We start from the raw sequence: 26,675 nt of genomic DNA, 5'->3' as shown, positions 1-26,675 counted from the left end.
TCAGCTAAGCTAAATGGATGTATGCAGAGAGACACTGTGGTGGGTTAGGGGGAATTTTCTAATTATCTACTGTATGACTTTGGAGTAATTGCTCAAACACCCTGCCCCCCTCCTTTTTTTACAAGCTTTACAGTAACTACAGCCGTAGCCAGAGAGACAGTTTCACCAACTGTCTCCCTCTCTTCACTCGATCTCCCCTTCCTTTTCCTTCCTCCTGCTTCTGATCAATATAGTGTAATTAAAGCTGGAGAAGATTCAGGCTACTAAAAGATCTCTTTCTGGCTATCGGTTTTTCTGTTTCAGGCCTGTATACATCAAACAGTTTTATATATATTTGTGTGTGTTTGTGTGTGTGTGCCAATCACATACCCACAAAAGCACTTCCCACTATCAAATCAAGAAAAATACAGCTAATAGGAAGAACTGTAGGTGGGATTTCTGGCACTTCTCTTTTTAATCACCGTCACGGTTTTTAATTGCCAAAATCTACCAGGACAATCCTTTTAGGCCAGAGATTTAAATAACCTCCCAATCTGGCAACAGATTGTTACAAACCTTTTTCCCACTGTCAGTGCATAAAATATCATTTAAGAACCATCATGAACTACTTTTCCAGCCTGTTTCCAACCTGCTTGTGTTAAGCAAATGATTTGATAAGTGAAGAGAAAGTTTGTTTTAACAATTTATCCCTCTGCCTGGAAGTTGTGATTCGATTTCCAGAGCATACAGGGCTCTAGAGTGCGACCAATTTGGTCGCAAATGCGACCAAATTTTTCAGTGGTGCGACTAAAAATAAATATTTGGTCGCACAGGTGCGACCAACTGTTCCGGTAACAAAAAAAAAATCTCTGTAACTCTCCGTGTGGTCAACAACAGACACACATTATGCCCCTATCGTGGACTAAACCAATCAGAGATAGCCAGGGGCGGGACCTCTCTGATTGGCCGTGGTCCAGTTGAAAGTGCAGGTGGAAGAGAGAGGTGAGTAGCTTGAATAAAGCGATATCAATTCATTAACGGATTCCACACAAAGACCTAAACACGGAGCGGACCCAACACATCAGAATCAGCTTCGTCTTTCTCGGCTTTCTCACCCGACGGCCTGAACACTACACGCTGTCGGAGCTTAGCGATTCTTCGGGTCCGCGCTGTGTTTACGTCTTTTTGCGCTGATTCTGAGCTGCAGGTTTTGCCTCTCTCCAACCAAAATTCACCAAGCCTGCAGCAAAAGAAGCAGCAAACTGCGCTTCACATTTGATCAATGTCGTCATGAATTCCCTCTGACTTTTGCTGTTTTGCTTCCACCACGATAAAAATCACACTTCCTGCACAGCTCTCTCTCTCTCTCTCTCTGTACTTCAGGAACAGTTTCCCGTCTCAAATCTGTTTTCTGCATTATTCATTCGCTTATTACCCACCAGTCTAGCGTTGTTTACAGCGCTTTTTCTTTTTTCACTTAAATGACCTCGGACAAGAAAGCCTAATTTCTGCTGTTCAATACTGAAGAAATTTAAATTTCTTAAAATTATGCAAAATTGCAGAATATTTTTAAGGTTATCTGCTATAAAAAGCCAGACCAGGAAAATCTCCTTCATGTTTTCCTGTGTTTTATTCTCAGTTACTTTCACACAAAGGCATCTGCTGTGATTTTCACAATTCTGATGAAGTCTCATGTGTATCAGTACTGATAAATGATCAGAATTATAATATTTCTGACTGTCTGAGGCTAAATTGAATCAAATCAGGACTTTGAGAACCGGAATTGAATGGATTATAGAAATCAGTGATGATACTCAGCCCTAGTGAGCAGCCTAGGCCTGAGAGAAGTGGATGTACTGTAGCTGTGGGTAATAAGAAAAGATGAAAAGAACTATTGATAACTTTTTTGTTAAGTTAAGGCCTGATCTGTCTGAAATTCATAGCCAGTGCTCTGACACGGTGCCATCAATATTTGAATGCTGAAAAAGCACAGTGTATCCAGAAAACACATTATATGCTGCAGTAAATGCACTGCCCAAGTGTCCCCTCTCCCCACGGCCTTTCAGCAGCAGACAGCAGCAAACAGGTCGTCAGAGGAGGCCAAGATGATGATTACGTTTTTAACATTTTCTACAATATTGACAAAGCACTTTAAGCACAAGTTTGTTAGTTAATAATTTAGAAATTAATATTGTCTGTATGGACTTCCCCCCCCAAAGAAAGTGCACATGTAAAACTGCGGTGTTAAGCGATGCGGTTGAAAAATTTGAGTGCGCCTAACTTTTGTGCCGGTATGCCTAAATTTTTAAAGTTAGGCGTACCGGTGCGCCCATGTCAAAAAGTTAGTCTAGAGCCCTGGCATATATGTGCAGAAATGGAAATATCATGGATCATTGGATTTTTTACATTTTTAATATATTTGTTTTTACTTTTTAAACCATTTAACATATGACCCTAAACTATGAATTACCTAAAAATCATTTTCATTGTACACTTATTGATGAATATGTTCAGTTAAAATAAGGACAAAAGGATTTTTTAACAGTAGAACCTTGAATTTTTAAACATATTAGTTTAGTTTTCTTTACAAATCATTCATTATTCAGAATTAATTAAGGAAAAAAAAACGCGGGGTCAATATTATTAGCTTACTGAAAATCTGATATTTTTCAGTGACCCATAGCACAAACCACTCCTGTGCAATGACCTGCTTTAACTTGTTCAAAGCTTGTAAAATCGCACCAAAAGTGAGGTTTATCTTCTAATTTACACACTATAAATAAATTGGCTTAGGCTTTGAGTTGTCACTTAAGAAGGGATCAAGCTAAAAACTAAAGAAATCAGTTTTGATGCTCATAAAGCAGGACATGGATATATAAATTTATTACAGCTTTTCAGATGTCACAGTGTCATCAACAGGACTGAAGTATTATCAAGAATTATAAAGAGAGCACCACCGTCCAGAACAAATCTGACAGTGGTAGAAAGCAAAAGACTTTAAAAATAAATTAGTGAGAGGTGTGTCTAATGACCACTGAACAACTGCCAAGACACGAATGAATGGCTTATCCAAGTCTAGAACTGTAGTCTCAAAGATGACAGGCCCAGAAGTCTGCACAGGAATGGACTGCCGGGCTGTGGAACAAGAAAAACTCCTCTTCTGCAGAAGACATGACTTCAGGCCACAGTGAGGTATGGTGAGGGAAGTGCATCCATAGAATAGATGAGACTAAACTAAAACTCTATAGCCACAGAGATGCTGTTTGGAGAGACACAGGAGAGGCATACAACCCAGAAAACACCGCCTCGTAAAACATGGTGGTGGGAGTATTATGCTTCATGACGTCTGGAACTGGGAATCTCGTCAAGATGGAAGGAATCACCAAAGGAAGAAGGATATGGGAAGATATTAAAAGTAAACCTCAAGCAGTCAGCAACAACACTGGATCCAGGTCATCCTGAGTCTCCCAACACTACAGCGAACCAAAACACACATCATTCCTGGTGAAGAACTACCTCCAAAAGACCAAACATGACTGACCTGCACGGAGCCCTCACTTAAATCACAATGAAATTCTGTGAAGTGAACTGAGGACCAGGATTTCACGCCAGAAGATCATCAACTCTGAAAGACCTTGAGAGATTCACCTGGGAAGAATTGGGTGGGATTGCTCAGGGGACGGACCAATAGTTTGGACAACCAACATTTGGTTTCGGTGTCCAAAATTAAACATCCATCCATCCATTCTCTTCCACTTATCCTTGTCAGAGTTGCGAGGGGGCTATAGCCTATCCCAGCTGTCTTAGGGCGATTAGGCAGAGTACACCCTGGACAGGTCGCCAGTCTGCCGCAGGGCTAATACATAGAGACAGGCAACCATTCACACTCACATTCACACCTATGGGCAATTTAGAGTAACCAATTACCCTATCCCCACTAACTGCATGTCTTTGGACTGTGGGAGGAAGCCGGAGTAGATCCTTCTCTCTCTTCTCTCTCCAAAATTAAGCAGCATTTGGGAAATAGTTAGATTTTACTGCAGTGAGTCATTCAATTTGAATAAATCACTACAACGAGCAAACTGATAGCCGTGCGGTACTGTTGATGAACAAACCACATGACCACATCAAATACATGCTGCAGTTTGAAATTCACCTGCCATCTTACACTGTCACCATGTAATAAAGGTAACAAGTAAACAATCAGTGAATAAGTAAGTGAGTATACTAATTTACATAGTGCTATTCAAAACAAATACTGCATAAACTAAGTCTACTGAAGATATTTTTGATAAAGATTATTTCTTGTGATGCAATGATCCAACTTTTAGCTTCAACACAATATTGATATTATTGTTTTGGGTGTCTGCCGACATTAATTACAGATCCAAACTTTGTAAAATAACAGCACAGTCTCATTTCAGCTCTGTGTATGAGTCATTAGGCTAATGTATACTGTGTCCTTTACACTTGTGCTATTTTCTCATTTCATTTACCTGGGTTAAAAAAATAGGTTGTTCATTCTTAAGTTTACATTAATAAGCAAAGAATACACTCCACTCCAAATAAAGAAAATTTGGATTATAATCATTTCTGATCTTATATTAAATCATATCTGAAAATTGATTTTTTTTTTTAACAAAACTGGCATGAAATTGATCTGTAGCAATCGTATTACTGTGCCCATTCTCACTGCCCACAGAATATAATCACGTCATCATGCCTTCACAATTTAGTCTTCATTCCCACCCACCCAAAGGAATATGTGTGTGTTTTTGGCATTGTTTGTGTTTGATGAATTGCTTTGAAACCACTGTAAATCTGCATTGCTGCACGTTTTGCAATAATTGTACATCACTTAGAGTGAGTTGTCGCTGCTATAGCGGTGTCATTACTGTATTATCTTTTTGGCTCAAATCCACAATACTACAAAAAAAATGGCAATGAAAGGAAAGCTTTTCATCTGTGGAATGCAGAAACACACCATCTGTAAGGGATTAAACACTTCATCTCTCCTACAGACCATAGGTCGCACTATTGCTGCATTATAATTGCAGTATAGTTCAGCCCGTGTGTGCTATGGATACAGCTGTTCCAACTACAGATCAGCAATTTGGTGAGTGATGGCTCCATCGAAACTCCCCTGAGGCAGGAATAAACAAGAAGTCGATCTGCTTTTTTTTTTTTCGCTCTCTCTCTCGCTCCTTCTCCCTCCACAGTGCTTGGCTTGCTCTTAGGCCTGCCTGTAGTCGACAGATAATCTATTTGTGCTAATTTCATGTTTCTTACTGCCCACTTCCCCCTTAAATAAGTCATTTCACTTGTCTACCCTCTTTAGTCTCTCTCTGTCTCTTTTCCTCACTCTCTGCCACCATGAGCATCTATTTACATCTAGCTGTGCTCTGCATTTCATCCATTTTTTTTTTTTACCAGCATTCTACATTAGTCACTGTGTGGGAGAATGCCATGTTTGTAGGACAGGCCAAGAGACTGGACCAGATAACTTTGCACCATCTGTTAAAAAATCACACCACATGTTAGTTTGATGGCTGCAATCAAATGACCCAACGGCCTTTTGTTGGTTGAGAACGATGTGTTAAGTGAGCCATTTCAAGAGGTAATGAGGCTGTAAGACAAAATATCTAGTGTACGAGTATGTCTCTGTCCATGACGGTGGAGGGAGACTCATCAAAGAGAGACAAAGGAAGTATGATGTGGCTGTCACTCAAAGGCCAGAGCTGAGAAAATAGTGTAATCATAGACCCAATTCAGTTACATTTACAAGATACTGTGGTGTCTAAATTTAAATTATTTCCACATATAGGCCCATCTCATTCATTCCAAGCTATTGATTATTTTTATTTTCAACTAATCTGCAGCATATTAATGCAGACTCTTGCAGCAGCTTGGGATGCGGCTCAGTTTAACTGTTTCATATACAGTGTTGTACTCACAAGATACATTTGAGGTGTTTCGATTTAATCTGAAATAAAAAAGAAGCAGAATAAAGGAAACAAAGAAGAAGAGTTTTTGGAAGAAGTCTCATTTTTATTGTTAAATACACAAAAGTAAATAAATAGCACACAAAAAACACATTCAGAAAAAATTGACACATCTCAGGTTCATCAATTTATTGCAACCATGTTAACAACAAACATGTCCTATTGACCTTCATCAAGGCATGAGAGAAAAATATTTTTTTATCAGAAAAAAAAACTTTAATAGTTGGGGGCATTTTGAAAGAAAGATTTAACAAAGTAAGCATTAAAGATGAGGCATTAGTGGTTTTATTAGTCCTACAAATAACTTAGATATTTTCATTGTTCATTGTAAGGGTAAAATATATTTTAAAATACACTAATAAACAATGGGTAGAACGATACAAGAGAGCACAACGCATTGTAATAATTTAATTATTGTAGAAGACCTGCAGTCTCTCTCATCCACCGTCCACACTGCCCTGCCTCAGTCTCCAGCCCTCCACCTCCTCTGCTCCTCACGCCTGAAATACTGTAAAATCTGGCTACTCTGCTCCAGATTTCACTCTTTATTTGTTCACCACACTCTGGACTCTGTGTTCAGTTCAGCTACACTTCCTGTGCCAACAACACAGCCAGCAACACGCCAGTTCTCCACACCTTCCATCACACACTGACCCACCCTGACCCACAACATCCATCCATGACCCACTCAGCCCTGCAGTAATTATTCATTTTTTTATCTAAGTGCAGTCTCCTATATATTCATCTACCAATCGCACCTCCCTAGCTGTGGCACACTACATAATAAAAATGTGTATAACAGATACATGTTGCTAGGAAACCAAGCATGCCACAGATTTTTTTATCCCACACACTGGCGAATTCCTTATATGATGAATAAACACATTATAGGAAAAGTTCAATAGAATTCAGTTAAATTAGGTTTGATTTATCAAACAACATATCACAACAACAGTCACCTCAAGGTGCTTTATATGTAAGTTAGAGACGGTACAATAATATGGAGAAAACCCCAACAATCAGATGACCTTTAAGCAAGCACTTGGTGACAGTGGGAAGGAAAAAACTCCCTTTTACCAGGAAGAAACCTCTGACAAAACCAGATGCAACTGGCTGAGGGTGAAGGGAGGAGACAGCACAAAAAAGTAATGACTTATGAGATGGTTTATTTTAACAGAGTTAAGGGGTCGAAATAATCTGAAAAGTAACTAGTAAAATATTGACCTACTGACCCCAAGTTTTCAGATGAACTCATACCTCTTCTCGATAGTTCATAGTCACCACTCTGGAGACGTTTTTGTTTTTTCTATTTGGCCCAGCTTTAGCCTGCTTTAAATGGCTCTACAGTACAACGAGTTTACTTCTGGTGTGAGGACTGAGATCCACTTCATAGCTTAAAGGAAAATAGATATTGACATCTTGGTTGACAGCCATGAGGAAATGCTATGCTTTTGATGGGCCTTCATTTATCTCAGAAAGCCTCTTTCGCTCACATTATTATCTCGCATCTGTGTTCCCTCAGCCAGCTACCACACAGCCGCCGTTGCCTCTTTATGTCTCTCGCTTCCTCCGTCCATCAACACCAAATCACCTGTTGCTCCAGACTTCATGTCTTAGCCATTTCTTTACCTCCGTGTCTTTGATCCTCCTCCTTTAGTTCATCTCTAGCTGACACCCTCCCAGCTTGAGATTGCCAGGTTGAGGAGCTCAAAAGAAATTTTTATCAGTTGGAGCAGAAACTTTACTGTGCTGGAAGAATCTGCTTCAGAAGGCTGTAAGAGCTTTGAAAATTGTGCATACTAGATGTAAGGTTGTTTGGACAAGAGCATCTGAGTCTTTGGTACCAACCTGCAGCTGCAGAGAGGTGGAGGCAAGCAGGCAAACACTCACATACGCCTGCACAAACTAAATCCTGGTATGATTTATTAGCGCCACCTGTCCCTGTAAAGTATTTAAAAACGCAACAGATTCCTCGTCTTCTTCTCTTGCAGCTCATGCTGTGACATCTCCATTTTTAAACCTCTTGTTAACGTCAGTAATGAAAGCAATACTACTTGAGTGGAGCATTTAGTATTGACGGTCCAGTACCTAACATGTACCAGTCTGAAGCCAGCTGTCGTTGGTGTGTTCCCCTGTGAGCACTATTAATATAGAAAGTTACCTCCCATCCAATTAATCTGATATTCCCAAATGCAAAAACTTGCCCAAACACTACACATATGAACCGTGAAGGTAAAACAGAGAAGGGAAAGAGCAAGTTTGAAGGATTCGGCAGTGCACAGGCCACAGGAAGAAAACATATCGCGGCAGCAACAGCAGAGCATAGTGCATCGTATTTAGAGGCCACAGCTGTGTGAAGTCATCTGTATACAGCTAGTGGCAAAGTGTCACCACATCTGTGTTCTCTGTGACAGTGGACAAAAATGGAGATTATTCTTGGATGGTGAGACCAAAGTGTTGTGAGCAGTAATGTACCCCGTCAATCAAGGCTGCCTTAATTAACTGCTATAAAAGGCACTTGGTACATTTTTCATTTTTATTCTTTTTTATTTTAACTTATTTTCAGTTTTTTTTAAGGAATTCATTCCTGGTTGATTTGTTGACACCTGTAGTTACTGTTAGTGAGAGCAAGGATGGATGATTACTGCAAGTCACAGAACTCTGGAGGCGACAAAGGAAGCTGCTGCCTTTACAATAAAGACGTCAGTTACAATGTAACAAGTGTAACAATATAACAGTTACAAGGTAAATGTAATTATTAAAAAATACATTTTTCTAATGAGAGTAATGTCATGTTATCTGAACTATAGCGCAGCATTTAATGAAACACCTTGTCTCTACCAAAGCAGTCATTTTTCCCATGAATAAAACCTTTAGCATTACATGCTCATTCCATTCATATTCACCTATTTAAGACGTTTAGGATGTAACCTAAAACCACCGAAACCCCCAATTCTGAGATAACAGGTATCAAAACAGTGGTTATTAACTTCCTGTGAACTCGGGCTTTCTGCTGCAGGATCACTGCACACTTACGCAAAAGGGGGGATTTGACATCTTTTGAGTCTTTTCTTTCAGCACAAAATGATTCAACTGACCACCGAATCTTGAGAGTCTGCCTTCAAAAGGAGAAAAATAAATACCCTAACTCATATTCACAGATTTATTTCAGTGCATTTCTAACATGACAGGTGCACACAGCCCTGTATCCTTGTCCTGATATGTTAAAGGTTAGACACAATGTTCAGCTCTGACACTGCCCCACAGAGTAACGAAGGAGGCGCGGGAATCGCTTTAGGTTGTCACGAGATCAAAGTGGAATTAATTTTATTGATTGACGAGGTATTCTCAGTGATAAATAGCAGAGAAATGTAGCTGATCAATTTTCTAATCTGTGTCCATGTAGCTGCAATACCAGCAGTGTGAAAAAAAAGTATTTAAAGCAGATTAGAAATAAGCAAGATGACATTTTTACATTTCTTACACAATCAGCTGAGTGCAAATTCCAGTGACAATGCACTACATGCATTTTATGCTGTTGTAATTTTAGAGCTGATGTACAGCTTAATAAGTTACCTAGATAAACCTAGATATGTTTATATAGATTTGGTTCATACAAATTTCCTAAATGGTGAACTTGAAGTGGGCTGTAAATAAAGATGACAGCGAAGTGAAAAGATGACTCTTCCATCCAACTTAAAAATTACAAATTAAAAATGAGGGGGCACCTTTATAACACTGCACACTCTTAGACTCAGTATCTCTCACTAAAGCTCATGCTACACCCCTCAGGAGAGGACAGACTGAGGATTAGACTGCAGACCAATGTCAAAGCACACAGGGAGGAAAAACTCAACAACAACACAGATCACCAGATTTACTATTTGAGTAACAAAGAGATCAAATCACGAATACAGTCCTCCAATGAAACACTAGATTTAAAAAAGGATCAACACTGGCACAGGCTCCACACACTCTGATAAACACACCGAGCAGTAAGGTTTTACATTATGCAGGCACCAAGTGTTTGAGCTGTCCACCCAGGGACCGATGGTGAGTATGAAGGCCATATCCATATAATTTTCATACTCATCAAACCATTCAGTGCCCTGAGGACAGGGGCTTTGTCGTCCTCCAAAAAGGTGATCTTTCTAATGATTTACAGCTGTCATTCCTTTAAACCATGCTAGTAAGATGCCCCACCCTGAATACCACCATATCACCTTACTGAAGCAGTTACTGGTTTTCTTTCTATATATATATATATATATTTTTTTTTTTTTTTTTTGCTGGATCCCTTAGTCCAGAAAAATCACATCCGTTACAAAGACCTTGAAAAGTGAAAAAAGGAAAAACTGTATCTATTGTGTGTATGTACACTTTTGGGGGTAAAAGCAGCATTCGGGCAAAATTTGAAAACACTTTAATACAGTTTTGTTTGTGAATGAAAGGAGGGTGGTATGGGGAAGCCTAGAGCTCACAGGTTGAGACAGGACACGGGGAACACTGGGAGACTGGGCATACAGCACATGTAAGCACAGCATAGCTTAAACAATCTGAGGCGAGACTGAACAAAAGTCACAGTTTGGCCATTAGGAACACGTGGACGATTGAACAATGGGGTGGAAAATAGAGTGTGGAGTTGTGATATATGTACTGCAGGAGCCTGACTGGTAGATGAGTCACAGGTGTGCAGGTGAGTCGGGAGCAGGAGAGAAATGGGGGGCCGTGAGAGAGCGGACAAACGGGCGACCGAGAAGAAACACAGTGAAAGGTAAAACCGCAGAAACACTGGGACATCAGGAGCACAGGTGGGACCACAACATTTCCACGTGTAAAGTGTCTTTTACCAAGTACAGCTTCTTTTCACTCCCTTTCAAACCTCCTCTGTCTTCTCCCTTCAGTGCCTACCACTTGCACATACAAATAACTGGATGAAAGAAGGATGGATTTTGACTGCTTAGTCTCTGTTTGCTGAATAGCCCCTTTCCAAAGACAATCCAGCTTAAACCTATTGTACTGGACTTTCATAAGACCCCTTTTTTATTTTATTTTTTTAATAACACAAACAGCAAAGTGTTTGCCTTCTGTTGTTCCCCATCTGAAGTTGTTGCAGCTTAAGCAGAATTTAAAAAGAGGGCAGCCTATAGAAATCTCTGTAGGTGTAGTTTGTGTGAGGAGAGTCAGTCAGGTGAAAGTGCAATCTTTGCTTTTGAGATAGTGCTTTCAAATTATTGCTGATGTTTGAAGCGGATTGCTATAATGAAAAAATCTTTCCCGGGTCAGCTGGTAGTGACATACATAAAATACACAAGCATAAAATGTAATTCAGGTTTTAAACAAACTACAAAGGACATCATTCAAACCTCTGAACAGTCATGGGGAGTGCATTACTTTTGCAAAACAGTTTCTTATGATAATTATATTTCATTTTAGTCAAGTCAGCTTTTAGCTTATTTAGCTTCCACAGTGGTCAGAATTAGAACATATGCACAATGACCACTTCATTAGGTACACGTGTCCGACCACTCATTAATATGAATTTCTTACCAGCCAATCACATGGCAGCAAGTCAGTTCATTTAGTCATGTAGACATGATCAGTGCAACCTCTGTGCTCATTTCAGTCAGTATGGACCAAAATCTCTCATTGTTTCCAGGACTTTGTTCAATCTGTTTGCCATGAAGTAAAAGGGGGTCCATCCCCTTTTAGCATGGTGCACTTAATGAATTGTCCCGTGAGTGTATATCAACATATTCTCTTTCTTACTAAAAACAGCTGATGCTCATATTTACTATATGCATACCAAAACAAATTGTAGAAACAACGGATTTAATAGCAGAGCACAGTTCTGTCCAACTACAGGATGAAGTACACTCAAAGCTTCTTGCACAAAAAAATCAAGAGCTAAGCCACCGTTTCACTGACACTGAACCCACAGAAGGTGCACGAGCCAATCCGTTCTTTTTATCACAGGCCAGAGAAATCAACCAAGTCCACAGATATGAGGAGCAAAGCGACAAGTGACATGAAAGATTATATCAGCAGAACAGAGGACAGGAGGCACCTCGCCTCGACAAATCCTTTTCTCGTTCTCAGGGATGCAGCCACATTCATTTTTTTACTTTGAAAGATGACATTAACACGTCATACAAAATGGATCGTGTGTTAATTTCCGTGTGTATATATAAAACTGATTTTTTTTGACTGAAAAATATATGTCTTTACAAATAGTGTACTCTTTATATTGCAGCACTTGCAGGATTTCTACTATTAAGACCAGGTGTGTCTTTCATACATATGCGTGTGCATTTGTGTGAGCAAATGTGCCAGGCAATAGCTCTCCGTTATTGTTCTGCGTAAATCCAAATCTAGTTCAATGGGAATTTTACCTAATTCGCACACATACACACACGCACACATATCAAGAGAGATAATGCAGTCATTTTTTAATCCCAGCCTGATGAATAAATATAAATACTCCCATACAGATAATAAACTCAAAGGGTTTACGGGCGTTACATTAAAATCTCGACACTGTCATTGAGTGTGCAGTCAGACATTTTTCAATCTGATTTCTCATAAAACCATCTTATCCTCAAGCCAGGTTTTTTTTCCTAGAAAAGGGATCTTAGTGCAGAAACCAGGCATATCAGAGACATTTTTCTCTTCCACACCGTCCACCGAGCGCATTCAACATTCATGCGGTGACCCATTTCATTAATGGAGAGAGCCTTTTTCACCATGTCTCCTCCCCTTCTTCTTCGGCTGCAGTCGTCCTCATAATCGGCCCTCCTGTCGGGGTTTCATGACTAATCTGCTCATTGACCTCTCGTTCACTCGCAGCCACCTCCACCACACTGATGATTCAGTAACCGCTTTGAAGCTATTGACAGGGCAGTTATTGACACTTGCATCAGGAAAAACATTCGGAAAAAAATAAAGGGCAAGTTTAAATACACTTCTGTGTTTAACTGTAAATCATCATGCAGGCATGTGCAGAAAATGTAGTTGTGTTAGATGGTTTAAAAAATTAATTTAGATTTGATGTGACCAGATTTTATGTGTTATAAAGGCCTGTGCTGGGCCATCAAGTCTAAAACTTAAAACCACAGCCCTTGACCGTTTGTGCTTCGTAACACTCACTGTGTTGCTTTAACGTGAATGTGTTAGAGGTTATTTTTTATGCCATTCCTCCCACTATCTGCAAGCGACTCTGCAAAAATTAATTTCATTGGCACTGAATTAAATTCACCCTGTTTCCATTTATCCCCGTCCCCATCTCAGTTTATCCCCATATCTCTAGGAAATACATTCATATCGACTCGATGCGTTACCTGAGTTGCTGCTCAACAGTAATGTTTAGTGCGTGATTGGCCAAGCAGCAGGGATGCCGCATGCATGCAGTGGCAGCATGTATTGAATTTTAAAATCCTTCCAGAAGACATTAAAAAAATAAAGTATTTCAAAAAACATTTTTTTCAGGGTGTAAGTGGATGGACTAAGATACTGTTTTGTCTGGTAGGGTTGGCTCACAAAGCAGCACTTTTAAACAGTATCCACACATCATTGTAAGACAGCGCCTACTTACAGCTACATGACAGTCCCAAATAGTCTCTCAGAGTTATTGTTATAATGACTTTCTGACTTGAAAATAGCAAATGTGAGACTTTGCAACAAACATGCTAATAAACTAAGAACTTAAAGGCGACTGAGACGCTCATTATGACCTCATTGAAAGAATGTGATGATTAGTTCTACAGTGGTACATAATCTGAAATAGCAAAAAGAGTTTTGCTTCATTTTATCAGTCAGACCTCCCACCGAGCTAGCCATATCGGCATAGGCGACATGAGAAGAGAGCCTCGTCAGTGAAGAAAACACCATATGGCTGTATTTCCCCCTCACAAGCTGGAGCAGATACAGCATTTCTAACAGAGGGAGAACTGTTGACAGCGTCGTCATACTGTTTCTGTTTGTCAAAATCACCTCGATCGCAAATAAATACACACAGCAACAGCGGCATGTGCATTTCTGTGGTAAGATCCAAAACCTCCCCGAGCAAGATATTTGATTCTGATCTGAAGACGACAGGGAGTGATGAATAAAAACTGCCTGATAATGGGATCATTGAAACATGAAAAGCCATTCTGAGCGAGTTATCTTTTGCGGAGGCCAGTGAATGTAGGTGCTCATTATGTATTGCCATCTGATGGTGCTTTAGCCTTCAAGCAGAATGGGAATGCACAATAGAGCTGCAACTAACAAAGGAGGAGGAGAATGCATTCAAACAAAGAAAAAGTGTCATATGGAAAGTTCCAGATTTCAGTTCTTTAGGAAGGTACTGTAACTTTTTGCAAGGTAATGACTGAGTGATGGTTTGGGCTAACAGCTGTGATTGAAGGTGACTGTGATGTTAGGTGATGGGGGTTAGAGACAAAGCATATTTTATATTTTATTTCTCAGCTGATTACCACCATGGCAGCATAAATATTCTTTTATCTCTGGTAAATGATTTCGCTTTTAGAGCAGTTGAGATAATTTGGAAATGAATAATAATTAACACTTTGCAATATGCTGTTTAAAGTTATAAACATATACTGTATTTATTGTGTGTGTTTAAGAACTGGTTGATTGGATATCTGAATGTGAAAACCATTTATAGATTTCAAATATAACAGAATTAAAGAAAACCAAGATTGCTACTGTAGTTAATAGATAGTTCAAGTAGTCCAAGTCCCAACAGGTCTCTTATATCAGTGCCAGCCCACACCAGCAAGTACACCATTGGCAAACCAATAGCTGTTTAAGCTACATTAGACTGCCCACAGTGTCAACACATCTACAAGCCACTTTGCAAGCCACTTCCATTCTAGCTTTTTCAATCATGTCTGGCTTAATAGATGCCCTATCTATTGTCACTGGTGCCGAATCTGTTCCGTGCTGGGGTTTGTGGCTGCTTTCCCCACTTCCAACTCTGCACGCACACACATGGAAGTGTGGACAGCACACAGTGGGAAGGTGTACTAGCCACACCATGCCTCCCAAATAAAAAAGGTCAGACCACACCAATGCAATCAACGTCCTTCATGTGGTAGGTGTATCAAGCGATTTCTTCATGAATGTAAATACTGTACAGATGGTTTACAACAAGGTGGAGACCAGTGGTTACACTCAAGGTTCGACATCTAAAAGAGCCTCCACAGCTCTGAGAAAGATTCTTTGGACATATGAAACCTAGATGAACCTGGTTGATGGGAATGATGGAAAGAATAAAGTATGGAGAAGGAGAGAAACAGCTCACAATTCCAAGTGCAATGTACAGAGGCAAAATGACAAAAAAAAAAGGTGTTGTTGTTTTTTTACTTTTGGATCTAATTTTATACATTTCTGCACATTTTTTCCATGTAAATTAATTATTATCAGAAAAAAAAATCCTAAATAAATAAATAAATACTAATAGTTATAACAATAATATTGTGCAAGATTTTTGTGAATATTCTGAGTATTTTTTTCGAGTCCGACTTTGGCATGATTTCCACTGACCAAAGAGCGATTACAGATTTCAGCTCATGTTGTCATTGGTTGTGTGTCTGTGGTGCTGAACGGACAGCTCCCATAAAGTGATCCTAATAGCATTTTGCTTGTGCTGTTCAGCTGTTGTTTGTAAAAATGTCCCTTTCTACTTTCATTTCTTTTTTAGTTTTATCTAGAAATACCTTCTAATACAGTGTCCTTGTGTGTAGATTTGCAATCACAAAGCAGAGTCAGTCAGATAGTTATATTTTGATGTATGGCTCAAATTATCTCCTCCTCACACCCACTTTGTTCTTATACTTCCGGCTCATTCGGGAAGCCCTGCGATCCCTCATTTCGCTCACTGTAGATGATTGCGCTACAGGTCTTTCAGGGGATTTTCTTTTTTAAGAAGCGAACATAGTAACCACCTGAGCTACTAATGACCCTCACCCCGGATAAGGAGCAAAGTGTACTAAGACTTAACCCCTCTGGAAAACTGTCAACATTTTCTGTAATTACACCTGCTCTTTGGGTCTTACCCTGGTTTCAGATTATGGCCCCTAGTGGGTGTAGCCGTGTGAAGTGTCTGCTCCAGACACCGGGATTAAATAACAAAGAAGAGTGTTGCCAAAGTTTAATGGATAGTGATGTTAGTAGGAAGCAGTGAGATAAGACTAAACAAGGAAAAGTGGGGTGTTTTATTATTTTTTGATGCTTTTTTTTTTAGTTGTATGGTTGCAGATTGACTCTATATCACTACAAATCATCGTTACAAATGCTTGCTTCCTCTCTGTCTCTCTCTTTCTCTCTCTCTGACACACACACACACACAAACAAAAGCAGTCACCCCTCGCAGTCTGCGGACCCAAACTGATCAATGCTGCAGCGTCTTTAGGGAGTTACTTCTGTCCAGGGCTTCAATGTCTCCAATGAAATGATAGGATCAGCTAATGTCGCTTCTCCACCTGGCCTCACCTCAAACTGTGTGTCTTCCCTATGATGGAGCTTTCTCATGCCTCTGCGGTGCGTTTGCTGTCGCTGGGTCCACAGCCAGTAGTCTTTAGCTGAGCGCAGTATCACTGAGGCCCAGCATGTCGATTCTATTGAACTGGCCTGGCGTGTCACAGGCAGTAAAGACCTCTTGATTGACTCCTGCTTGGATAGCATGTCCAACCCCATACATTAGTAATGCTGAGGATTCGATAGATGGATGACTCGGGCTGATTGATGCAGGCAGGCTCCGCATTTACACTTTTCTGCATTTTCAGTGGATGAGACAAAAGGAGAACCACGTTTGCACAGCAATTGTAAAATATACTGTAAAGTTTTCTAGGCGTCATATGGATTGTAATAGATTGAGTGGTTTAAAGAAGTATTTATTGTCAAGGTTATGTTAGTCTGGCAAGATCTTGTTGTTTTTTCATATTTAGAGTGAATAATGTTGAGAGTATTACGCAACAGAAAGCAAGAGTTGCTCATCCACTCACCAAAACAAGCACTGAAATAATTAAAAGTCCTGCAAATTTTAAGTTCACAGGCTCCCCACTGTGTGTGCCACTTCAAGACTTAATTGCCTCCTTAAGCGTATCACTTGTCCAGTATTTATTATCGTAAGGCGCGCAGCCAGCCAGTGCAACTCGCTGTTATGACTGTAGCTTGCACTGACCGTTCTGGCCTCACATCATTTTCTGAAACTGATATTTTGTCTCCTGCTCTCTCCTGCTGCCAGCTGTGCGAATAAATTAAAAGCAGACTAGAAGGTAACAGAAATAAATGTTTAATATGTTAGAAAATAAGAATAAAAAGATTTCCACCAAATCGAAAGGTGGAGGTCACAAGCACTCGGGTTGTTTAAAGCTGGGTATTGTGTTGAGGAATTCAAATCGACGTGTGAAGGCATTTTATGTTCAGCATCGCTCCTGTAAGGTTAAACTGCGAACGTATTCACTTAACAGATCTGTAAGGTCTGCTCGTTCATCGGCTGTGTAAATGTATTCTCTCGTGCAAGTTAAACCCGAAAGAGGCGAGGAGTTCGGTGAATCTGCCGTGATTTTTCTCACAGCCTGCACTTTTCTCTAACCGTCTGCTTTCTAGTGAGAAGAGAGGGAGCGATGGGGAAGGCGGATATAATTAGGGGGGAGGTTGGGGGCTGAGGTCCATCCCAGGAGAGCTGTTGCTGAAATCTCACTTCTTCCACTTCCCACAATGCACCGCAGGCCGGGAACAGGGGGGCAAGAGGTAGAAGAGGCAATTAGCAGGTAACACGTTAGCAGGCAGGCTGATCCATTTTAACTTACTACAGACAGCAGCTGCAAGCTTACATGTCAATGCAGGATATTACGATAGATGCACGTGTGTGTGTGTGTGTGTGTGTGTGTGTGTGTGTGTGTGTGTGTGTGTGTGTGTGTGTGTGTGTGTGTGGGATGAGATCATGCGGGACAAATATATTGTACAATTTACCAATCACACTTAAGCACACACCCCAAGACCTTTTCTCCCAGCCATTCCTGTTTTTCAATTCCATTCTGATCACACATCATTAAGCTGTACTGTTCTCTGATCCAGCTGCCCCTCACCCTATCGCCTGCCCCCCTACGACCCCTGGTGTGTTGTCGCTCATGTACAGCAGACACTGAATGCAGACGCGCTAAAAGAAGCATTTATTAACCGAGCATTTGACCCAGTTGGCTTGAGTATGAAAACACCTGGTCGTTTGATTGAAATTTAATTGCTTCACTTAGTTAACCCACTTAAGGGCCGTGTTGAGTTTAGTCTGCTCAATTTGTTGGGATCAGCAGCTTTGTGCATCAGGGATGTTGTTGCTTGGATTGTGGATAATTACTATTAATTAGTGGCTGATACTTTTGGCTTTGATGCCGCAACGAGCAAAATGGAGCGATGGCTGGGAATGAACTCGGCTAAAAGGAATTACGCGGATAGTGGCTGAACCAATGGAAGGGATAAGGGTGTTTTTCCTGAAAACAACAGCTTTGTGTTGCCTTGTTTATGTTTGTTGTTGCTGCTGTCATCAATGGAAAGGCTCCAATATGTCGTCGGCACCCCCAGTGTCAATCAGAATCCCATTACTGCAGAGGTCATGGACAAGCTGCTGCAGGTAAGTTAAGTCTCAGCGGGCTGCTCTGCTGCACCGGAATAAAGGGGAAAAAATACATTTGTGCCCAACAGTATCTTCTATTTCCAACATTTCAAGGAAAACTTTAAACCCTGCTCAGATAGAATATGCTCGCTCCTTTCTCTTGGACAAAATGGAATCAAAACTTCAAAGTTTTTTTCCATCCTGTTTTTTTTTTCTTCTTCTTTTTTGCCAGTCCAGCAATTTGAGCTCACAGCCTCATGGGTTATTTCGTGAATACATATCAGGACCTTTAGCTCACAGGTGGCTGGTACACTCAATAATGCCTTGAGCAATATCACTTTGAGAGCACCACACAAAAACAAAGATGCCTTAGGTCCATGAATATTTATTATTGGGGGAGACTGGAGCTAAGTAAAAAGATGACAGACTAATAGGTGGAGGGAGGAGAGAGAAATGAGGAGAATGATAAGGTAGGAGAAAACATGCCACAGAGCTTTCAAAGTAAAGCGGGGCCAACAGGAAACGAAGACACAACATCGAACTCGTGGGAAACCCTGGAGGAGATTTGCTATTAAATTGCTGTTAAATACAATTTTACTTGGCTCTTTCTCTGAAGATGTTGTTGCTAGTGCAGCAGTGAGGGAGAGTCCCCTGGTGTTCGCATTCAGGAGTCGATGTTGATTGGAAGCACAACAGCACTGGCGGGTATGAGGCCCTGCGGGCCTCACTGGCGGCCTCCATCATTATGCCGACGGCACTATCACTTCTGGACGCTGATTAAAATGTTGCAGATGTTAAAAGAAGCTGAAGGTTAAACCGCAAAGGGCTCTGTGTGAAGTCATTTCACACCACATTGCCTATCCACTCCACATACACGCACTGTAAAAATCAGATTTTTATAACAGAGTGGGGAGCAGCTGCGCTGAGCGACACTCCGTGGGACCCGATTCTGATCTTGTCTTGATTTTTAGCTGCGCGTGCACGTCAACTCAACTCGAGGCACTTTTTCTCAATCAATTTTGCTACGTCTCAGTGTCGACCGGGTAACGCTGTGATACGTTTAAGCCAGTGTAACAAAAGAATTTCCCAGTCAAGCTCAAAGCTCAAAGTGGACTCTTAGACGGGCCTCACATGGTGACTGTGAAATGACAGAGTTTCTGCTCTTATTTCTTTTTTAACGCTTTTTTAATCTGTAACACAGAACCGAGACAACAGAAAGCTTTCTGACAGATGCATTGCATGAGTAAAAATTCAGGAAAATATCACAAAAACTAAGAAAAGCGTGCCAACACCAAGCCATTGTTTCCCAGTCCACAAAGCAATAGACCCCCACTGTTCCTCATGCAGCTTATTCCCCACTGGGGCTCTAAATGCATTGAGGAGTTTGGTATCACTGCTCGTGGTGAGTTAGCTGGATATCTTATTTACTTTTTCCTGACTCGATAGTCCTTTCACCTCCATCATTGTGTGGTCATGATTTTGGAGACATGATGAGGAGCTTAGTTTTTCCAGAAAAGGTCAGAATGAAGCCACCACTCCTCTGGATTGAAAGTAAAGTCGAGAAGGTTTATATTAGGCACACCAGTAGGGGTGACTCCTGGGTTAATAGCATTAATAGTATTGTGCACCCATTTATCAGGCGGAAATAAATAGACTCATTTCACGTGGTTGTAATGCATGTCAGATCTGAATGCTTCCAGTTAATCATATCCATTTTGGATGAGCTTTCACATTTGTAGTTTTAAAAAAAGTATAGGGAGATCCATGAAATAAGCTTTTGTTGTCTTAGAAACACTAAAGTTGTAGGTGTCAGCCTAATTATTATGCACAGCCTTTTGCTACAGTGTAACCTGAAAATGAGACAACCAGCATAAGGTAGCAGCGGCTTATTAAAAATATGCCTGACATCACGAGAAATAAAAGCCGTAGCATTACTTATCGAGAAAGCTTTTTCACACCTTTTAGTTTCTGTGCCACTTGCTCAAAACAACAGATGTCCCACATCAGAACTTTTGTGTGATTTAAAATGATACGATATGCATGGAATATTTGAAATGAATGTGACTACGCTAGTGTTGCTAAATTACAAAAGCACACAGTGTGCTCCTCGTGTTCTTGGAATGGTGTTAAAAAGTGAAGCGAGCTAGCCACAAAAAACCCCCAAAAAAACAAAATAGCCAAATAACAATGCTGGCTTATTATTTACAGACTTCATGGTAATTACCTGTAAATGATATAATTTGCAGCTGGTGACATTTATAAGTGAAACGCGGGGTTCTTGGCAGTTTGTCTTAAATACCTTCATTAGCTCTGCAGCATTTCATTTAGGGGTGTGAACAGCAGGTTGGTGTATTTCCAGGGTCAGAGACAGTGTGTGATTTAAAACTTTTAGGAGTTATTGTGTTTATTTATGAGTCATGATGTGGCAAAGCAGGATGGGCAGGGTGAGAGAGGCCAGCTGGTACTGACGTTTCTCACTAACAGATAAAAGGCCAGTTTATTTCCCCTTAAATTTTGCCACATTTGTAAGGAAAATGTTTTAGTATGTTGAGCAGCAGAGTTGAGTCGATGAGTGGTACCCATTAAAAAACATGCTAGATCTTCTCTGCCAATGCCAAACAGCTTATTGTGTGACCAACACAACCACATCACTTGCAACAAATGCTGGTTGAAGAATGTAATGCCACCGCCAGTGTTGGGGAGTAACGGAATACATGTACCGCCGTTATGTATTTAAAATACAAAATATGAATAACTGTATTCCGTTACAGTTACCATTTAAAAAGGTGGAGTGGAGTGGAAAGGTACGAGTTGTCATCGAGGAAAAACGGGAGCTGGAAGCATGTAAATATAATAATAACCACTGCAGCCAAGAAGAGAGCCTGACGAGCCCAGTTGTAAGTAAGCTATTAAAACTCGACTGTACACCGTGTTCGTGTTTTCCTCCGAAAACAATAAGTTCCGTTGGAGCAGCCTTTCAACGCCTCTCTCTGTCTCTCGCAAGAAAAGTTGACCCACACAACAAAGTAAAGCTATTTTTCGACTACGAGCCGACAGGGACCCCGCCGTATTAGTCAGAGGTCCCTTTACTACAGTTCGGAGTCGCGGACCTTCAGTAATAGTAATAAATCACAGCAATAGTACATTCACGTTGTTGTAAAAAGCATGATAATATATTAAGTAATCCAAAGTATTCAGAATACGTTACTGTCATTGAGTAACGTAACGGAATACGTTACAGAATACATTTTGGGGCATATATTCTGTAATCTGTAATGGAATACATTTTAAAAGTAACCTTCCCAACACTGGCCACCGCACAGCAATGTGTGACCAGCATGCAGAGGAGGCGCCAGGCTGTTGTGGGCATTTAGTGGTTCTTCCACATGTTACTGAGGCCCCTCTTTATTAAATGAGTAAGCTGTTAAACTGCCACTCTGTTTCATCAGCTTTCAATCATCCAGACATCCAATAAATGACACCAAACAAGCATCTACATCAGAATAAGTTGTTTGGCATTGACAGAGAAGATTTTGCAAGTTTTTCATGGGTACAACTCATCGACTCAACTCTGTTGCTCAACCCACAAATGCATTTTCCTTACAAATGTGATAACATGTAAAGTGCAATTGTGTCGGGCAGGGCCTGCGGTACCGTGCAGGGAAGGCGGACGCACCTGTACGGCATCTGCAATCACGCCCCGTCGACTTAAATATTGTACTGTCTCCTGTGGTTGGGGTTGTTGTGGTAATGTTGAGCAGCGGGAGAGCTGCAGCACTGTGTGCATTGTGAACAGCAACCGTGTGTGCTAATAAAGAATGCTGCAAAGCATGTTGATGTCACCGGGTCTGCTGTGGTCATTCACAGCAATAAATAGGCTTTCCAACAGTAAAAGACTGATTACCAAGAAGCGTTCTTACAACAAAGGAATAATCGACCAAACACAAATTTTCTTTCTTTTTGTGTACATTTCCTTTGATTTAAGAAGAAAGAAAAGACATTTGTAAGGCACTCCCAGTATGCTGAATGAAACTGCACTTTAAAATGATTGAGACAGGCTTGAACAGTGGCATTTTACCTGACTCTCAGCATTTTTCCTCCTCTCTCAAACTAAACAAATACAACACCATTAATCTATGGTGAGTCATGCCTGTTTCAGCCAGTGCAGGCAGTGGCTCGGGATCATGGCAGGTACTCTTTAAAAACAACACGGTTATGCTTGACGGTGATGATTTTGGGGAGTGTGTCGCGCCACCTTTTTCAGCATTAGCTGTCAAAATAAAAGTAGTGATTCTATAAAGAAAATGGACAAAATAACAAAACAACCGACATAACACTGGCGGAACCTGAAAGTAGAAATGTAGACAGCCATTGAGTATAAAAGATTTTTTTTAATCCTGTAATCTACTTGTGGGCAGGGAATATTCTCCTACTCCTACTTCATGTTTAAATCAGACTATGTTAGAATGCATTGTCACCAAATTTTCACAGCTCATCTCTGAGAAATGTGGAAACATTCAGCCATGTTGTTGTCTGCAGCAAAGGTCTAAAAATTCAAAGTGCTTGACTGAAGCTCATAAATTAAATTAACAGATACACCCCCCCCCCCCCCCAATACTCATCTAGCCACAGCAGAAAATGAATCTGCTGAGTTTATTGTTAAATGGATGTTCTAGTGAGCAGGATGTGAGTGAGGATTTAGTGCACCTTGAGGGAGTCCCTCTTTCCAAACTGAAAATGTGCTTCTGAGATCTCATCTCATATTAATTTGTCATGGAGAAGGTAGTCATACTGTTGCTCCACGCCGCCCTCTGGCTAACTCCTCGGTATTCGTCATCTTTCGGAGCTGTGAGCCTTTCGACGTCTTCAATCTCCAAGTGCTTGTTTCGCAGTTTAACTTAGCTTGTTTTCCTCGGCCCTCCCTGCACCTCTTTGTCCCCCTCTCCCTCTCGATCTTCTCGTGTCCATCAGCTGTGACCTTACAACAATTACGCATCCTCCAGTGGGACAATTAAAACCGAGCTACCTTCCCGAGTGGAGAGGGGGAGAAAAAAAGCGGAGGAAATAATGATGCCGGATTCATTCGTGCAGTCGCCTGCCTTCTTTGAACTAGCAGTTCTTGAAGTTGAGAAGGCGACTGTTTTAGCAGCTCTGCCTGTGTTCCAGTGCCACTGCTATTCAAGGACACGCTGCCCTTCAGCAGCATTGTCCAACAAAATAAAAGCCGTCTGTTCTCTATTCAGCACCGGAAAATTCACTCATGTTGACGTGCCTGTCCTCTTTCAACCCTGCCCCTCCTCTGCTTTGACAGGTGCAAGTGCAATCTTCACGCCAACAGCTGCGTATATGACAAAGAGAAGTTGAGCTGTGAGTGTGAACACAACACCACTGGGCCCGACTGCGGCCGCTGTAAGAGGAACTACCAGGGGCGAGCGTGGAGTGCTGGCTCATACCTGCCCATACCCAAGGGCACCGCAAATATCTGTGAGTACACGCACACTCGAACACAAGCACACCTCTGACGTGTTGGCTAATTAAAAAGATGGATGACATGGCAGTGTAGGACTTTCAGGAGGTCTTATAGATCTCAACAAAATAATGGAAAATTTGTTGAATTTGTTTTTAAAAAAAATGCATCTACAGCGACAAGTGATAAAAGTCCAGTCCTAATTATCAGTATCCTGTGTGTCCTTTTAGAGAGTTCAGACGGTCGTTGCATTCAGAGATGCTGAGCTGTGGCGTTTCAAAGCAAAGTGAAGCAATTAACAGCATGCAAAAAAGATGTGTGTATGATTAGTGATGTTATGTTGAAGCAAATGTTTCCAGACCAGAGTGCAGTCTAGTTAAAAGACCACAGTGTAAATAGGATGTTGTTCTCTCTTCTACAGCTCTGTATTCTAGAAAATGTCCTTTTCTCGACCACTCTAATTAGAGTGAAGTGAAAGAACCTGCACTACGTCCTCTGGAAGCTCGTTATACGCTGATGCAGCCTGTGCAAAAAAAGAATCATTTTTCTCCCTTTTTTTAGAGAAACGTGGGTAGCACTTTAGCAAACTAGTGTAAGTCCCCTGTAATTAACACTTGAAATTACAATGTAATTTTAGTTACCTACAGATATTTAAAGCTAGGTACATTAGAACAAGGGAATAATAAGTCAGGTTTTTACAGGAAACAAAGAAATAATTATACTGTAGGTAAATATAAGTAGTGTGTAACTTTAGGTATTTTACAGGAAAGGAGTATTTAAGTATTTAAGTATTTATTTATTTATTGTCATTGTCAAGAACAATGAAATTGCGTTTGGGGCTTCCATACAACCCAAAAAAAAGAAGAAAATAATAAATACCCCTTAAAACCCAAGTGTACATATTTAACCCAGTGTGACTCCAATGCAATAAGACAATCCTTAGCAATAATGTTCGTAGAAATTCAGACAAAGACCTGAGAAACATGACAAAATACAACAATGCAACCCATTCAATATTATTGTACTGTGAGATATGATATCAGATATGATAGTTATCTATTTAAGAAAGAGGGGGGGGGGGGCAGGAGGGGGAAGAGAATAAAGATATGATGCACCAATGCAGACCAGTTCATTGCTATTAAGAAGTTGGATATGGTTATTGTCCGTGAGAGGGGGGCAGAGAGTTCAGGAGCCTCACAGCCTGTGGATACAGGCTGTTGGCCAGTCTGGATGTTCTGGCCTGTATAGACCTGTACCTTCTCCCTGAGGGCAGCAGATGGAAAAGGTGGCGCGCAGGGTGATGTTGGTCCCGCAGGATACTGTGCACCCTCCTCAGACAGCGAGTGGGGAAGATATTACTGATCTCTGGCAGACTTGTTCCAATAATTCTGCCAGCTTCACAGGAGACACAAATAATACTGTTTAACTACTGCTTAAGTAAATTGAAGTACTGTGTAGTTTCTTGGTAATTTTGCAGAGAAACAAACAGTATTTCTCCAGCTTATATTGTAAGCACACTCAACACTTAACAAGTATGTTTTTTGAATATGTATACATCTTTATATAATATTCATTATGCATGATGGTGCTCTATTATTTAACTTGTATTTTACCACATAAATGTGATAAGGGCCGTTTTCCCTTACTAACTTACAAGAAAAAGAAAGCAACAACAAACAGACTTTGCAGGACTGTGTGATCTTTAAATGATGGAGTCAACTTTGTTGTCTTTTATCATCACTGTCCAAGCATAACTTTGAAAAGCAGTGTTGAGGGAAGTATTGTCTGCTTTCCTGTAAAATACCTGGAAGTTTAAGCAAAGTTAAGTCACTCCAAACAAATTATGCAGCACTTAAAATTACTTATAGAGTAATTTGTGTCTCCTTTTTTGTAAAAAACAAAAACAAAACAAAACAAAAAAACAACCCCCCCAAAAAACTTGAAGTTCCAGTACTTAAAACTACTCATGCACTACCTAAAATTACTAATAAAATATTAACAGTGCAATTATTTCTTATTATCTCCTTATTCTAGTGTGCCTACCTTTAACTATCCACGCGTAAATTAATTACAATGTAATTTCCAATAAAATACATTGAAATTTCATGTAATTACAGCACTCTTAGTCGTGGGCCATATTATTAAGTACTACTGGACAACATTAGTGGAATTTATTTAAAGGATGTTAAATCTTCTATGTTGTTCCAAAAGAGGATCACAGGTTTAACTGTGGTATCATCTGGTATCTGTGAACCTTTCTTAACCTGTCCACAGGTGACAGCCCTTTGACACTTGGATTAGTTTAGTAGCTCTTGTGTAAACTCGTTTTCTATCACTTTTTTTGCTTTAATTTAAGAACGAAACTAAACTAGCAACCAGCCCAGGGCGGTAAGTAAAAAACCTGTCACTTTCAGAGACACTTAAATCACCTTTCTTCAATATTCCCAACGCTCAGTTTGATATTTGACCATGTCTGCTTGCACTCAATCGCTACCATGTGATTGGCTAATTAGAGATTTACTGTCAGGTAAACAGGTGTACCTAAGAAACTAAATGCACCTGCTCGCTGATGAAATTCTACGTGGCGCATTGTCAACAATAAAGGTACTGA

The 26,675-nt window shown here is 40.5% G+C and overlaps 1 protein-coding gene across 6 annotated transcripts in view; it reads left to right on the top strand.

The window, feature by feature from the left end:
• Window positions 1-26,675, top strand: part of ntng1a (netrin g1a) — a 125,760-nt gene that overhangs the window by 66,424 nt on the left and 32,661 nt on the right. For all 6 annotated transcript variants that reach the window (XM_080305936.1, XM_026179210.2, XM_026179215.2 and 3 more), the window contains exon 4: window positions 23,909-24,081. In XM_080305936.1, the coding sequence (XP_080162062.1) occupies window positions 23,909-24,081 (173 nt within the window). The remainder of the gene's footprint in view (window positions 1-23,908; window positions 24,082-26,675) is intronic.

The sequence above is a fragment of the Astatotilapia calliptera genome, chromosome 9 (genome assembly GCF_964374335.1).
Source record: "Astatotilapia calliptera chromosome 9, fAstCal68.1, whole genome shotgun sequence".
Taxonomy (NCBI): Eukaryota; Metazoa; Chordata; class Actinopteri; order Cichliformes; family Cichlidae; genus Astatotilapia; species Astatotilapia calliptera.
This window is presented reverse-complemented; position numbering and strand designations above follow the sequence as displayed.